Source organism: Cyprinus carpio, chromosome A2 (assembly GCF_018340385.1).
Source record: "Cyprinus carpio isolate SPL01 chromosome A2, ASM1834038v1, whole genome shotgun sequence".
Classification (NCBI taxonomy): domain Eukaryota; kingdom Metazoa; phylum Chordata; class Actinopteri; order Cypriniformes; family Cyprinidae; genus Cyprinus; species Cyprinus carpio.
The window spans coordinates 22,297,311-22,313,381 of NC_056573.1; the positions used below are offsets into that span (position 1 = coordinate 22,297,311).

Consider the following 16,071-nt stretch of genomic DNA (forward strand, 5'->3'; position numbering starts at 1 on the left):
GGCCTACATTTGCAGCTGTCTCATCTAGAAAGAAAGATTTAGGCCAGAAAAAAAGAAAGAGTCATTCTTGATCTACCCATCACAAGTCAAATAACTAGGCACATTTACATGCTCCGAATTATTGGTTTGAACCGAAACAAAACATTGCATGATCGCAAATGTTTCGAACCTTCTCGTAGCATAAGTTCAAGAGGAGTTTGCTCCTCTAAGACAAACAATGTGAAAGAAAAATAAGAGATGCTGCATGTAATAAAAATGTACATTCAATGCTTTTGTGTTAGCTCCAAAAGTTTCCCTTGAAATGCAAAATTTCAAAGTGAAAGTGAAAGTGACGTGACATACAGCCAAGTATGGTAACCCATACTCGGAATTCGTGCTCTGCTTTTAACCCATCCAAAGTGCACACACACAGCAGTGTGAAATTTGCATGCGAAAGCAAAAGTTTAAAGCTATAGTGTGCAATGCTCATACATGAAATACATACATGAAAGCTGTCACTGGGCTGATACCTTTTCAAAAAGTACACTTTTGTACCTTTAAGGTAAGGGACCCTTGAACGTATACTGCCCCAGTGATAGCTTTTCTAGCTTTATTTCTGAGAGTGTACTGTAGCATCACAGCCTCTGCATGAACGTGAGAAATATCTTTTTTACTGCTAAGAGAGGAATTAATTTACTTCAGTGGATGGAGACTATAATGTGAATTAAAACTTTTACATGTTCAATGAAAGAGGAACTTGTGTTCCCCTTTCATAAAAAGAAGGAAGTTGGATATGTACAGCAGCTTTCTCCAGTTTGGATCTGTCACCCTGTGGGTCATGTTCATTCTCAGCCATACAGTTATACTGCATGACATATGGGAGAAAGACAGAAAAGCTGAAGTTTAAGGCCACTGACTTGCCATCCTACAGTATACGTCCTTTTTGATGTTGGCAATGACAAATTACTATTGCAGAAACTTTGAATGGAGATTCACTGTTTCACAAACCCCAGTAGTAATGAAATAAAACGGAGGAAATTAAATTAGAGTTAAAAATATTACCAAGTGGCTTTGCAGAACTCACATTGCAACACATTCACAAGATATATAATATAAAATTATATGACTGCATGACTGTTTGCAAAAATGTTGACTGCAGCAATACGTTAAGTGTAAGTTGCTTTGGATAAAAGTGTCTACCAAAAGCAAAAATGTAAATTAAACAAGCCCACTAACAAAAACAACAAATTACAACACAAAACTATAATACACAACTCAAAAAAAAAATTCAACAAAAATTCAAGTTACCAGACCTAAATAAAAAATCTAAATAAAAGGTAGGAGAAGATAGCACAGAGACATTTTACATTTATAGCATTCGAATTTGGCCATTGAACCTGCAGTTTAGATCTGCTTACTTATAATTACGCACACCCTAGGGTACCAAAAACCTAAGTATATCACGGTCAAATAATTATGAGCTGTTGAATGTTGGCCTTCCACCTGAGCAACGGATGACCTATCCAAAAAATTTATTGGACAAGACAAATGCAGCTGTCTTGACAACATACTTTCAACACCCTGCTTACTTAAAATGAGGATGCATTTGATTAATTACTACTACTAATGCTTTTACAAGCACTAAATAAATATTCAGTTCAAAACATTAAGGATTGTATGTGTATTTTGGAGCAGCCTTGGGCACATACTACCACCTGCTGTCTACTGTATGTGCTTACAAACATTAATTTGCCCAGGTTTACTGAATATTTGAATATTTGTTTTAGTGTGCTGTAATCCCAGAGCAGCCTTATGAGCATACAATATTGTGCACAAATTCACAAAGTGTCAACTTTACTAGAAATGTTGCAGAAAAAACCCAACAAACAACAGCGTTGCTGTCAAAACAATTTATTAATTTATTAATTATAAAAATAAATTCTAAAAAATACATTTTATTGAAGGATTTCTGTTTCTGTTCATTTGTTCAGCTTAAGCCAGTTTTTGACCGATTTGATGGTGTCCATATTATGATGACTTTTTTCTGCTCCTGCAAGAGACAATTAAATAAAACCCTTAGGAAAGGATTCTCAAGTTTTATCTTTAGCTCATTCATATTTACCAGTATATTCAGCATATGGAGATATAAGACACTGCACATTACAAAACTTTACACTGTATATTTTCAGTAATATACTTGCAGTTTAGTCATTCACCATAGCCACTTTAAGCCTTGTGCTCATTGCCATTGCTAAGAGACATTAATGTAAGTGTGTGTAATGCTGAACTCACTGGATATGCACGATGGCGTTCTGGACCCACAGTTCATCAGGGTTAGCACAGATCTGTCTGTTCTTCACCGTAGTAAAACTACAGGAGAGAGAATATTCTAGATTGTACAGATTGTTCTCTTACATTGTTATGCATAAACATTAATACAAAATTTTCATCTATTTAAGACAAAACCAGTGTTGCTCCTCACATGACAGCCTCTAAGTTGCAGGTCATGGTGGCATCCTGTCGAGTGAAGTCTTTCAGTCGGAAGACAGGAAAAGGCTGTGATGAATATTTGGTACAGCACCTCACTGAACCTTAACACATGACAGACTCTCAGTTCATGTTGTTTCATGACACTTGACCAACTATCCTGACCCATAGCTTTATTCAAAAATTCAGTTCATATACTAATTTTCCTGGTAATAAACTTGGGATTGTATAATGTGAATATTGTTGACTCTGTGAAAAATTGTTCATCTATTTTAAGTCGCTTTGGACAAAAGCACCTGCTATATGCATAAATATAAACTTTTTTTTTTTTAATAAAGCAGTGTCTTTGAATCTGGCCTTATAGGCCTTATTAACATAAACAAACAATAATAAACATAATATGATGCATATTTGTCATACATTAATTAGTAGTTAAGATGCACTCAAAAACTCATGCCATGGTTATATTATTAACTATTAGCATAGGCTTGATTTTAATTTATATAAAAAAAATATATATTTTCAAAATTAATTTATTACAATTGTTTAGAATTGTTTAGAAGTATAAACGGTTAAAATCTGGCTAGATGTGGAATACGAAATATTAAATTAGCTAAAATTAAACAAATTGGATTGATGATAAATATATAAACCTGGTTATTGTGTATTTAGTTTTAGCACATTCAAATTATTAGTACTATTACAGAATCAAAACCATATCATGTCAGTGATGCTCAAATAAGTTGTCAGATTTTTTTTTTAGCTAAACAGTTACTTTCAATTTGTCATTGAGTTAAGACATATACCCATCATATAAATTAATTCATCAAATCAACTGCAAAATTCCTGATTATTAAACATTGCAGCGTCTCTGGTGAATGTAACCACCCAAATTCTAAATTATTAAAAATGTATGTGGATACATTTCAAGAGCAGCCTTGGGAACTCAAAGCAATGAACAACACTTGAAATCAAAGAGATTGTCTGAGAAAAGTTGGCTTTACTTACTGCTTTGACTCAAGTTGACCCAGACACACAGCAACAGCAGCAGCATGGATGACGTCAGGACGAGTCTGTTCATCATGGGAGGGGAAACAAACCACTTATGGGTGAAAAACTAAAATGAAATTGATCAAAAGTGTTCAACAAGTTAATGACAGTTGTGCAGACAGCAGCAACGGTGTTGAGGATGGTGATGATGAAGATGTATAGCTCTCCCAGTCCACGTTATCTGGCATCCCCAAAAGCTACATTATATAGCTCTTCATTTGGGGAATTTGTGGACCACACAACAGCGTCACTGAGGGGATGGAAGACAGGGGAAAATCAGGGTGTCTTGAGTTAAATATTAGTAGGTCAGCTGAATTTGAGTACTAAAACGGGATATTCCATTCTTCTCACTATCATGGGTACTTTAAGTAGAAAATCGATCCCAATTTGTGATACGATCACAAGTGTGAAATCACCGAAATGACTGGTTTAGACACAAAACGTTATTAATGATGGTATATAAAAATTTAAAATATATGTAAGGAATGCAAAAAACAACAACAACAAAAAACAACATCACTCTGACTGTAGATGCAACAAATTAAAAAACAAACAAATAAATAAAAAACAAACAATCGCCTAATTGTAATACTGAAAAATGGGAATAGATTATCTTTAGCTCATAAAAAGTAAAAAAAAAGTGTACCTGGGTAAACATGTAGATTAACTTTTTTCCTCAACATGAAGATTTTATGTTAGATATGCAGTATTAATGTACAGTATAATATGAGCTGTATATATTTGTAAACTTTTAATTTTATTATTTAAAATTTAGACATCAAAAAGAAGACATTTTTTAAAAAACTGAGGAGCTCTTAGAACAATAATGAAGAACAGTGTATACATAATGTATAAGTGTTTATTTATTGCAAGGCAAACAAAAACTTAAATAGGTCAAAATTTTACAAATACTGTATATATGTGTGTGTGTGTGTGTGAGGGGAAAAAATGGTATTTTTATTTCATTCTAATTATTTTAATAATTAGTATTCATATTGGTATTTATATTTTGTTTTAAAATTAAGCATATAAAATTAGAAAATTATACATACACACTATATATATATATATATATATATATATATATATATAGTGTGTGTGTGTGTGTATATAATAGTAAGGAGCTAAGACTCAGATACCGTAGCTTAATTTTTCATGAACTAATTTTCAAGTGAGCATTTTTGCAGTTTTTCCAAGATGAATATGTGGATAATAGAGATGTCTGTGATGAGTTACTTGAGTTTATATAATTTCTATGCATTTACTTTCACTGTAAAAAATAAAAACCTCTCCAACTCTCCAATATTTTCTAGTGACTGGTCACATCTAAATTTTTAAATTGACCTAATTAAATTTATGAAATTCAATTCACACAAATTCAGTTTGGCCAATTGAAACATTTAGATGTGATCAGTCAATAGAACATTTTGAGGTGGACAGGTTTGTATTTTTTTTTACAGTGTTCAAGACAAATAATTGAAATACCATGAACATCTAGTCAAACATTTAGACTAACATTCAGCAGTCAAAGGCATCCGCCTTTCCTGGAAATTGAACACTCATCAGATTCTCTTTTCACAGCTTCAGATCAGATGGCAGTCTTTGATGGGAAAAACAAAACAAAAAACAATATAATAATCAACCTGTTATGACTTAAACCTTTCTCTAATTCTAATCCAGACACTCCCCCGTTTTAAAAGATCATAAGTGTGTTTCATAGAAATAAAACTATAAATGTCAAGCAGCATGACACCTCTCTAAACCTGGAGGTGTAAATGAAAGAATCTGAAAATGTTTTAGTAAAACCAACACAGAGAGCAATGCTTTCAAATTGGTGTCTAAAGTCAAGCAGGAAGACTAAAGCGAAGGCTGTGGGTTTGAAGGGAAGTGATGCATTGCTAAAGGGGCCACTGTAAGGCTTCATTCTCATCCTTATGACCTATTTCACCCTTTGATGTTAGGACATGAGTTACATAAAACATTATGACCTAGAAAATATATGTAATTCTACACACCCACAAGAAACCACACGTTAGCATGTGGAAATGAGGACACCGCTGAACATGTGGGTAGTTCAGAACTATCCATTTGTGTGTGTATGTGTGGTTTTATCTATTAAAAGTGTTATATAATCAGAAAACACAATATAATCATAATTCAATAATGCATTCATTCTATAATCAAAAGGTTAGGGTTTGAGTGCTTGTCCTGGTGGACATTTCCAGTTCCTCGTTACAAAAGACCCATGCCAAATGAACCATGACGCTTTTTAGCAAATCATTATCTTATCTGGTGATTCCAAGTGGTTTTACAGTACGTAAATTATTCCATGTGTCAGAGTGAATTTAAGAAAAAAAATTCAAATGTTGGTCAATCACACTTTAAATAGTAAAAGTTTTTTTTTTTTTTTTTTTTTATGCAAGGGTCATTTTAAAAGAAAAGTTCACCCAAAAATGAAATTTTACTGAAAATATACTCACCCTCAGGCCATCAAAGACATAGATGAGTTTATTTCTTCAGATTTGGAGAAATTTAGCATTTAGCATCTGTTCTAATGAAGAAATAAATTCAACTTTATCTAGAATTTTATGTATTGACTGTATTTTATGGAAGCCGAAATGATTGCACTGTATTTTATGTAAAATCATTTTCTATTTTTAACTCTTCAATTGATTTTTAAATTAAATTTGAAATTAAATTAAAATTAAATTTAAATTTTTAATTAAATAAAATATTGCAACGTTTTTAAATCCTAGTTTTATTTTTATGATTATTTTACTTTATTTTATGTAAAGCACTTTGAATTACCACTGTGTATGAAATGTTGCTATATAAATAAACTTGTCTTGCCTAGAATGGCCTAGATTCTAGTACATTTGGGCATTTTTGGATTAACTATTCTTTTAATAAATTAATTAACTATTCTTATAATAACTAATAATTATTTTTTATTAAAAAAAGTAATTAAAAAATGATTTAAAAGTGCAAAGATAAGTTCACTGCAAGTTGTAACTGCAATAACATTTTATTTCAGCAAAGTTGAGTTAAAATATTCAGTTAAAATATTATATTACTTAAAACTTAAAAACTTAAAGGATAAGTTCAATTTCAGAATGAAAATTCTGTCATCATTTACCTGTATGAGTTTCTTTCTTCTGTTGACCATTGATTTACATAGTAGGGGAAAAAATACTATGGAAGTCAATGGTGCCCTTTAACTGTTCGGATACCAACCTTTTTTCAAAATATCACCTTTATGTTCATCAAAAACTCATACAGGTTTGGAACAAGTGGAGGGTGAGTAAATGATGACAGAAATTTCATTCTGGAATTGAACTCTTCCTTTAAAATATTGTATTACATTATATATAATCCTAATGTGCTGCTCACAGTACACTGTATGTGTACAATAAGCTTGTTTGTAAAGAATAAAATCTGAATGTGTTTGCCTCCAAAAATTTAGCATGGAGATATTTGTTAGATTATTTGCCAAATATCCAACAAATAACATCCTAACTCAGTTATTGTCACTACAGCAATTGTGTGATCAAAAAATTGCAGCTGTACATATATTCCTGTAGCTCAAATAGTAGGGTTTCCCAGAAAAAGCATGAACTGATAAAATGTATATGCAGAAAGCAGTGTAAATGACACTGAATAAAAGCATCTGCCAAATGCATAAATAAAAAAATAAAAAAAAATAAAACAAAACAAAATACAATATAATATAATAGACAATAATATAATATAATATAATATAATATAATATAATATAATATAATATAATATAATATAATGTAATATAATATAATATAATATAATATAATATAATATAATATAATCAACAGTAATGACAATACAGTCAAAGAATATAAGTATTAAACTAATAGAATGTCACACACCCTTGTTTTCATTTATCTAATTTAATATTACATAGCATAAAGCTATTTATGTCATAGCATTCTTTGGCAAATTTTTGGTCCTGAATTTTTTCTTTGTTCTAGTGACCTCCTGGAGTTTCCCACATTTAACAGTAGGAAACAATTTAAATATGTTGAAGGTTCACTCTCTCTTTCAGGGGAGTAAACATTAAACCTCTGGGCTTTCCCGCAAGCTGATCTTCCTTTGTATTCTTCCTTGTTGTACCTGACAGGTCAGATATGATCTCACTGTGGCTTAATTATTATTTTTTTGTTTGTACACATGTATTTCTGTTTACGTATGCACGGAAAACCCTGACTCGGGTGTTTCCATGTCCACCCTATAAAAAAGGCTAGAGTCTCATTGCACGCTCTCACAACTGGCACATTTCGACTCTGACAATCTCACACACACAGACACAGAGACGATGACTCGAATTTCAGCTACCGTGATCGTACTTATGGTTGCAGCTCTTAGTGTACTACATACAGATGCCTCTGCTTTGTGTAAGTACATTTCTTTATTACTTTCCATAACGGTTTTGATAATAAAGCAATTTGCACAATCAAGGATGAACTTTTAGTTTTCGTTCCATTACTGGAATACGTGTTTTGTTTGTCAGAGACACTGTTATGTGGAAAATGTTTTTAAAATCTGAGGATCATAATGTGAAGATATTTTTGTAATGTCTAAATAAAGTAACAAAACAAACAAAACAAAAACACTAAACTTTAATTGTGTTTACAGCATGTTGCAGGAAGTATACCAAAGGAATAATATCAATGACATTAATTAAAGGATATTCCATTCAGACCATGACAAGAAACTGCCACATTGATGCTGTCATGTAAGTCTAAGATGCCCTCTACATATATGGTGCATTATGCATTGATTGACTATATGTGTTATGACTGATTCCAGGAAAAAAAAAAAAAAAACTAACCAAACGGTGTTTCTTCACCTCACAGATTCCACACAAACAGAGGCAAGAACATTTGCACAGACCCCTCCAAAGCCTGGGTGATGGAAAATATCCGTAAGCTAAAGTAAGCTTGCAGATATGGGATTGCTGTGGATAGATAAAAACAAATGAACACAGATTAACTGAACAGCCTTGAAATGAAAGCTAATGACTGTTATCTCTTTTCTGTTCTTTAGGGAGAAAGTGCAAGTAATCAGCAGAAAACATTCAAGGGTCTAACTGTACAACTTACTGTGCCTAAACAGATGTTACTACAAGAATAATTCTTCATGGAGGAGGATCTATTTCTTTATGAAATTTGCATATTTACTCTGCATATTTGTATATGCATATTATTTTATACTGTTATACTGTTTATGTTTGCTTTTTTTTATTCAATGCATTAAAATGATTTTTCTATGTAAAGAGAAAACTTGCCTTTTGTATTGAAATGATTTTCGTGTATCTCAAACTTAATACAATAAAATTTTTAAAAATGAATAATAATGATAGTGTCAGTGTGTATATGCAATGCATTTGTAATGCAATTAAATGTCACAAACTTGCATATAATAATTATTCATATAATTCACACATGCACACACACATAGCCTATATATATATATGAACAATAACACAAATAATTTTATAGAATTATAGAATATATATATATATATACATATATATATATATATATATATATATATATATATATATATATATATATATATATATGCACATACGATGGGTTTCAAAACAGTATCAGTAAAATGACCGCACATAAGAGGATGTAGAGCACAGCTTAAATTTTAGTTAAAGTTCTGCTTAATGATTATCTAGATTTGTTTTGTGATACACACAAAGTGCATGGACTAAAAGAGCAGAGAAATATTCTGTGATGGTTCATAAGATGTTAGAAAGGTTTTAGGACAGAAATTCCCCATAGGCTACTTGCTTCAGCTCTGGGAAATTACCTTAATGATGTCACCTATGGAATGCAGAATAACGTCTCTCTGGTTTAAATTAACATACCTTGAAAGACATCTGTCAAATTAATACTCACTGACATGCATTGTTCTTCTCATGTGTGTAGAGCTTCACCCAGTTAATTACCATCTGCAGAGCCTTCCTGTGCGTCACAGCGGTTTCAGGACAGCTGCGGCAGGCCAGCGCTCTTAGGCCAGAGGGTAGGGAAGATTACAGCCTTATTAAGGACAGGTCTAGTGCTGGGTTTGGGTTAGGCATTCGTTATAGTGGAGTTTACAGTTGTAGTGAAGTAAAAAAAAAAAAAATTAAAGGATGAAATACCCCTAAAATCCACATGGTGTCGCCCTCCTCTGTATTTCATTGACCAAAAACCAGCGACCGTAGCCTCATCTTTAGCAAATGAGAGATCAATAATAACAAGAACAAATCTATAATAAACACAGTTACTTTAATATACTCTCTCTTTATAACTGCAAAGTTTATGAGGTCATTCTTACTTTCTTAATATGAATTGCTACTGAGGAGAAACTAACAAATAGATGCAAGGTGCTCAAAATGATAGCCTAAATAAAGAGATAAATGGAAAAAGATGATCTGATTATGAGGGGAAAGTCTAGCAAATTTTGCCTACTGTAAAAAAAAAGGGGGGGGGGGGGCAAGACAGAGAAAGAAAGACATAATTTCCTGCAAATTGACCGGACAGCAGTAAATCATACTGTTGTGTTTAGAAATAACAACAGGTGCAGCCAAAAATTTAAATGTTAGCTTTAAAGCGGTAGTTCACCCACAAATAAATTTCATCATTTGTCATCATTTATACTCACCCTCATGTTGATCTAAACCTGTATGCTTGTATTTCTTCTGTGGAACATAAACGAAGAAAACTGGAAGATTACTCTGAATGGCTAGTAAAGCTTTCAAACTTACAAAAGTATCATTAAAGTATCAAAAAATATAATTTTTTAATCCCTTTCAGAAGGAGAAGACACAATACTCACTCTTTCTGAAACGACAGTTCCATAAAATATTAAAAACATTTTGAAGTTATATTCTGATGTTCATTTCAATTATTTTAATGGAATAACTTTCTGAATACAGGGAGAAAAACTACAAAATTCTTTTAATTTCCCACTTTTTCACGAGTATCTCTTTAGCGTTTTCAGAGCACTGAACACAGTAAAGTTGAAGAACACATTACCACTTTCTATTTTACAGCATCCCCCAAATGAATTTTTGGCTGCTTCTAGGGACAATTTTTACACCATTTTGTCCCCAAAATTACAACCACACACTTCCTGCAGCTGAGTGGTTTAATTACCAGCCATGCTCTCCAGTTAAGCCATGACTGGCAATGACATCATTGCCTCAGTCCTCTCTGCACTGCTGCACACACAGAGGACTTCCTGCTGAATAATGGAGAAATACACATTCCTAAACACCCACACACACAAACAGGAACTCAGCAACAAAACACTCCACTGCCCAGCTCTAATCTTTCCTTTTATGCAATGCTGAACGGCAAACTTCCCCCGTCACATGAACTCATACACGTATGAATATCTAATTGCTGTTCATATTAGCCAAAACTCTTTAGATAATGAGCTAAGATCACAATTTCAGAGTTTCAGTGTTGAAAGCTTGGGTCACGCACTGTGACTAAAGCATATTGCTTATTTAAGAAAAAGGGATAGGCTTAAGAATTGCAATGCGTCCTGCCTTCCTGAAATAAATAAAGAAAGCTGCCCTCATCAAGCCATTTAATGGGGCCTTTAAAGAATACACTAGCACTGAGATTAACTCAGACAGTGTCGTTCTGCATTAGGTTTGATTATTTCATCTACAGCTCCAGGCTAGGAGGTTTGATCCCAGAGCTGTGGATCTGACGACCGCTGTAGCCGTGTTCTCAAGAAACTGACTCGTTTAGGGCTCGAAAAAGAACTGTAAAATTATAATAGCTGAGTTTATTGAGCTGACTCATGACAAGAGTTATTGCAACATAGGTGTCGATACAACTTTATCTTCACAGCATTGTGAATTTCATTGTGCTCTGTGGGTTATAAACTAATAAAATTACAAAACCAAACTGGAGCAATAATTCTCAGGGAATTCATTGTGTTCACTCAGCTTATTTTAAGAATGGACCACTTTGCTCTCATAGATTTACACAAAGGGAATAGTGTTGCTCATCTGAAAAGGTCAGCCAATCATTGCCCTCAATTTTTAGGGTAAGGTTCAGATTGGGGACTAAAACAAACATTATTTTCAACCAATACCATAGTACTTACAGTAATGAATAATCATTAAATTCACATAATGTGGTATTTGCATGGTACTTAAATACAATACATTAACACTACTATGATAAATGTCCAACAATCCATGAGAGCATCATTTCCAAAACATGGTAGTACCATATTTTACATTTAATTTAAGGATTTATTTAAGAAACAACCGAGAAACAACCATTTTATTTTCCTCAATAAGGAAAAAAACTACATCTACAAAGAGATTTTTTGCAGAACCATGGGCAATGTCATTTTTTTACCCAGAAATCTGCAGTTAAACATGATTATTTTAAGAATAAGTTGAATTAATGTGGGCTGGTGGCTTTAACAAAATCATATATCATCGATTAATAATATCAGTGCTCAAAGTATGTATGTTTTTTGAAAGTTTAAGTTATCGTTAGAAATCAGTTCCCCTTTGGAGATAATGCATGGGATTTCCACTTCCAGATCCCGCCCGTTGCATTTCATTGGACTGATATTGTCACCTGATTAATATTCATGAGCCGAGCTGATAAGGTTTAGAATGCACTAACCTCACCCTCTTTTCAGAGTTTAGAAGTATGCTTGGTAATAATATGATTCTTGGTGTTGACAGAAATGTTGTACTTTGATAAAATCATATTTCACATGCCACTTCCTGCAGTTAATCGAGTTTAAGCACTGGTTTTAAAAAGAGAATCTTCTCCATAACAAGACGAGACAACAAACACTCAAAATCAGGACAGAGACGCAATGCACCACTGAGATTTTATTATTCAGACATTTTATTCAGCTCACGTTCCACTGAGAACATGGAAGAATGAAAGGTAGTCAAAGAAGGAGACAGAAGGACAGACGTTGTGTGTCGTTGTGTTTTGGTTTTGGAGATTTTAACACTGAAGCTTCTTTCTTTGATTTCTTCGATGGAGACGCATACATACACTACATCTCTCACATACATAAACTAAAAAGTTGCACAAACACAAACTCACACCGCATACACTTGCAAGTGCCCACCAAACAGACACACAGCTGACAGAGAGGACACAGTATTCAGCAGCAAGTGCCATTTTAGGCTCATTTCAGGCTGCAGTGAACACAGTATATAATTTGAGAGACAAAACAGCCAAATGAGAAGAACATCTAAATGATTACACATTCATCCTCCATTTCCTTCTATCCGCTCCACACACACACATACATATACACAACCACCAATTAGATGCAGGAGGAAGCAGTCAGTGCGGCTGCTTCTATTTGTGTCTTCCTTGAAGAACTCCAGATCCGTGAGGATGAGAGCAGGAGAAGAAAGGAAAAGAAAAGCTGATCCCTGCTGTACTGGCGTAGAGTGTGATGTATGCTGGCATGACAGGCTGGAATCTGGGCCATAGTTACATTCATTGTTCAGAGAGCTGTTACACAATTAACCCACCGACAGCAATGAATGTTGATTATGACCTTTGAAGAAATGAAGTCATCTATAGAGGTGGGCGTGTCTGGGCTGAAGAGGGCGTGGCCTCAGGGCACAATCAACGGTCGATGGTTTTTCTATGTCAAAAACTCACCGACAGCGTTGAATGTTCAACAAGACCAGCAAGAGGGTGGGAAAGACTTAAATATTTCATTCAAACCTTGTCACATGAGCTTCTGCATCCTCAGAACCTTCAAGAAGAACCTTCACCACGCTGAGCCGAGTTGTCTGGTAGAAGATAAAATGAGAATATGAGCAAGGAATTCAAAATAAGAAAAACTATAATAAAATGTTCAAAGGTTTGGGAACAGTAACATTTTTTAAAGAAATTTATATTTTTATTTGGCTAAAGATGCAAAAGTTTAAAAGTGACAGTGACATTGATAATGTTGCAAAAGATTTCTGTTTCAAAAAATGCTGTTCTTTCACACTTATTCATTAAAGAATGCTGGGGGGAAAATGATCACAGTTTTTACAAAAAACAACTTGTAAACATTGATAATAAGAATGCAAATCAGCCAAATCAGCAAATTAATGATTGTAATAATTACTGATTTCTGAAGGATCATGTGTGACATAAAAAAAACGGAGTAATGGCTTCTAAAAATCCGATTTGCCATCACAGAAATAAATTGCATTTTAAAATATAATAAAATATAAAACAGTTGTTTTAAATTGTAATAATATGTCACAGTATTACAAACAATATTATAGAATATTTATTTATCGATCTTGATCAACCCTTATTAAAGCCATGTCTAAAAACTGGACAAGATTAAGCTCCGGTCAAAAATATTAAGAAATAGAATAAAAATGTGCAATTATATTAATATAGCTCTAAAATCCTAATAAAGCTCCAGAGGAACTACTGTTGTAGAGGACCTTCCTTCACAAAACCAAAATCTATTGAGAAAATGCTCTGCAAGTCAAATAAAATCTCATCATAAAAAAAATAAAAAGTGATGTTCTGGTCATTGCAGAAGGTATTTTTTTAAAATAATTTCATTCTTTTCTTTTTTTTAAACAAATATTAAAGTTTACCTCTCTCACACACACTCTTTATTTTCAGACAAAAGGCAGTGATGCAATTTGCACTAAATCCAAACTCTTCAACCAAATCGCTCTACCATTTCAAACACAATGGACAATGAATTCACACACACCCCACCACCTCTTCAGACGACCATGGGGGGGAAAGGGTTTCCTATGGCAACAGCAGTGTGAGGGAGGGATGTGATAATCCAGGGGGATTGTGCGTAAAGTGGATGTGTGTGTAGGGGGTCCCCTGTGAATCCAGATACTCAGCATTAAATTAATCACGAGACAGAACACAGACACATACAGACTTTATACCCGAAATGAGGGGGAAGTCTAGTTCATATTGCATCACGAAAACGTTGCTCTGGTGGTGTTCTCATGCAATTTTTAGATATTATCAGTTATTTATCAGGATATGTATATGAACTTCATACATTTGTGTGATCAGTGTGAACCCAGTAATATAGAATATACAGTAGCATGCAAACACAATGCAACCCAAAATACTCCATACTGTATAACATTTATCGTTCAGGTTGTTCATGAAGATCTTTGCTTTTGTCAGTCTTTCATACACCTGAATAAACCTGGTCAGTATAACAAATTTACTTACATTTGTTTACAAGTTATGTTCACACAGGCAGAAATGTTTAATTTGTTTAGATCAATTAATTTTAGTGAATCAATTAGCTTATTTTTTTTAAAAAAATGATTCACTAATAATTATGTAGTGCTGGATGTCTGATTGATTTTAGTGAATCGATTAGTGAACCAAGTTTTGTTCCTGCAGACAAAAAAATATAAAAAATAAATATAAAATTGGCCTATCCAAATCAAATGTATTTAGTTTTTAACAATTTATGAAAGATATTGTGCTGGGGTAGATCAATTCAGTAAATCAATTTGCTTGTTCTGTAAAAAAAAAAAAAAAAAAAAACATTTACTGATTGCTTAATAGTGATAAGCTTGTCTGATTCAAGTGAAGTGAATGGATTAGTGACTCAAGTTATGTTTACTCATTTAAGTGAATCAATTTGATTGTGCTGTTTTAATTATTCACTGATTAATATGTAGTGCTGGAACACCTGATTCATTTTAGTAAATCGATTAGTGATTAGTAAAGTTCATACAGGCAGAAAAATAAAAAAATTTGGCCCATCTAATTCAAATGTATTTAGTTTTTTACTATTTTAATAGAAAAAAAAACACAAGAAATCTAATTTGTACAAGTCTGATCCAAACCACCTTCCAGAAATCTGAAATATTTCAGAAGCGTACATTTTTTTTATCATTTTAAATGTTCGTCAAGTTTAAATTAAAAAAGGGAAATGTGGTTTCAGAATTTTGGACCCCACTGTATTTACAGAACACACATATCATTAAAAATACACACTCACTCCAACTCACCCTTAGTCCCAGAGCAGTTTGTCGTTTAGTGTGAATCAACACCTTTGCAAAAACACCAGAGCCTGTAGTGTAGCTTTCAATTCCTTATTTGTCCTAAGAGTACTCAAGGTGGTCTGAAGTGGTCCAGCTTCACAAAGAGAGAGAGAGAAAGAATGTGCCTTCCTATATACGCATGTGTGTCTGATATATAGTCCATAATGGCTTTCAGACGTGGTGGTCTGATCTTAATGTGGACTGGGGATGTGGCCTTTTTCAGTGCGTCTCCTTGTGGTCTTCCACAAAATTTGGGGCGAGGTTAGTGGGGGGTTGGGAGGGGGCCCCGTTTTAGCTCTCAAAATACCCTGCATCAAACCGTGGTCGGGCAGCTCGTCTATCAGCGCTGATTACACATCGCTGCCACTGCGGACAGGAGGCAATCAGGAACACGTTCACACTTGATGTGTCTCAGAACGCTTCCGTCCTCTACAGCCACCTGTGGTTTCCACCGCTCTGGACGTGTCTTT

At 33.6% G+C, this 16,071-nt stretch overlaps 2 protein-coding genes across 3 annotated transcripts; one reads left to right on the forward strand and one right to left on the reverse strand.

Annotated features, from left to right (window-relative positions):
- Positions 1-1,882: 1,882 nt before the first annotated feature.
- Positions 1,883-8,639, reverse strand: LOC109112699 (C-C motif chemokine 20-like). 2 transcript variants are annotated; one of them, XM_042710832.1, is made up of 5 exons: positions 8,381-8,639; positions 3,475-3,539; positions 2,462-2,570; positions 2,272-2,349; positions 1,883-2,029 (listed from the first exon to the last, which is right to left on the reverse strand). In XM_042710832.1, the coding sequence occupies exons 2-5, from the start codon at positions 3,518-3,520 to the stop codon at positions 2,008-2,010; spliced, it is 255 nt and encodes an 84-aa protein (XP_042566766.1). In that variant the 5' UTR covers positions 3,521-3,539; positions 8,381-8,639; the 3' UTR covers positions 1,883-2,007. The 2 variants fall into 2 exon arrangements, with proteins under 2 accessions (XP_042566766.1, XP_018981160.1); XM_019125615.2 differs by lacking the exon at positions 8,381-8,639 and having other exon boundaries at positions 3,475-4,409.
- LOC109056845 (C-C motif chemokine 20-like) lies at positions 7,650-8,905 on the forward strand. Its single transcript, XM_019074037.2, has 4 exons — positions 7,650-7,943; positions 8,185-8,284; positions 8,406-8,483; positions 8,596-8,905. Exons 1-4 carry the CDS (start codon positions 7,865-7,867, stop codon positions 8,636-8,638), a joined length of 300 nt encoding a protein of 99 aa, XP_018929582.1. The 5' UTR covers positions 7,650-7,864; the 3' UTR covers positions 8,639-8,905.
- Positions 8,906-16,071: the final 7,166 nt, after the last annotated feature.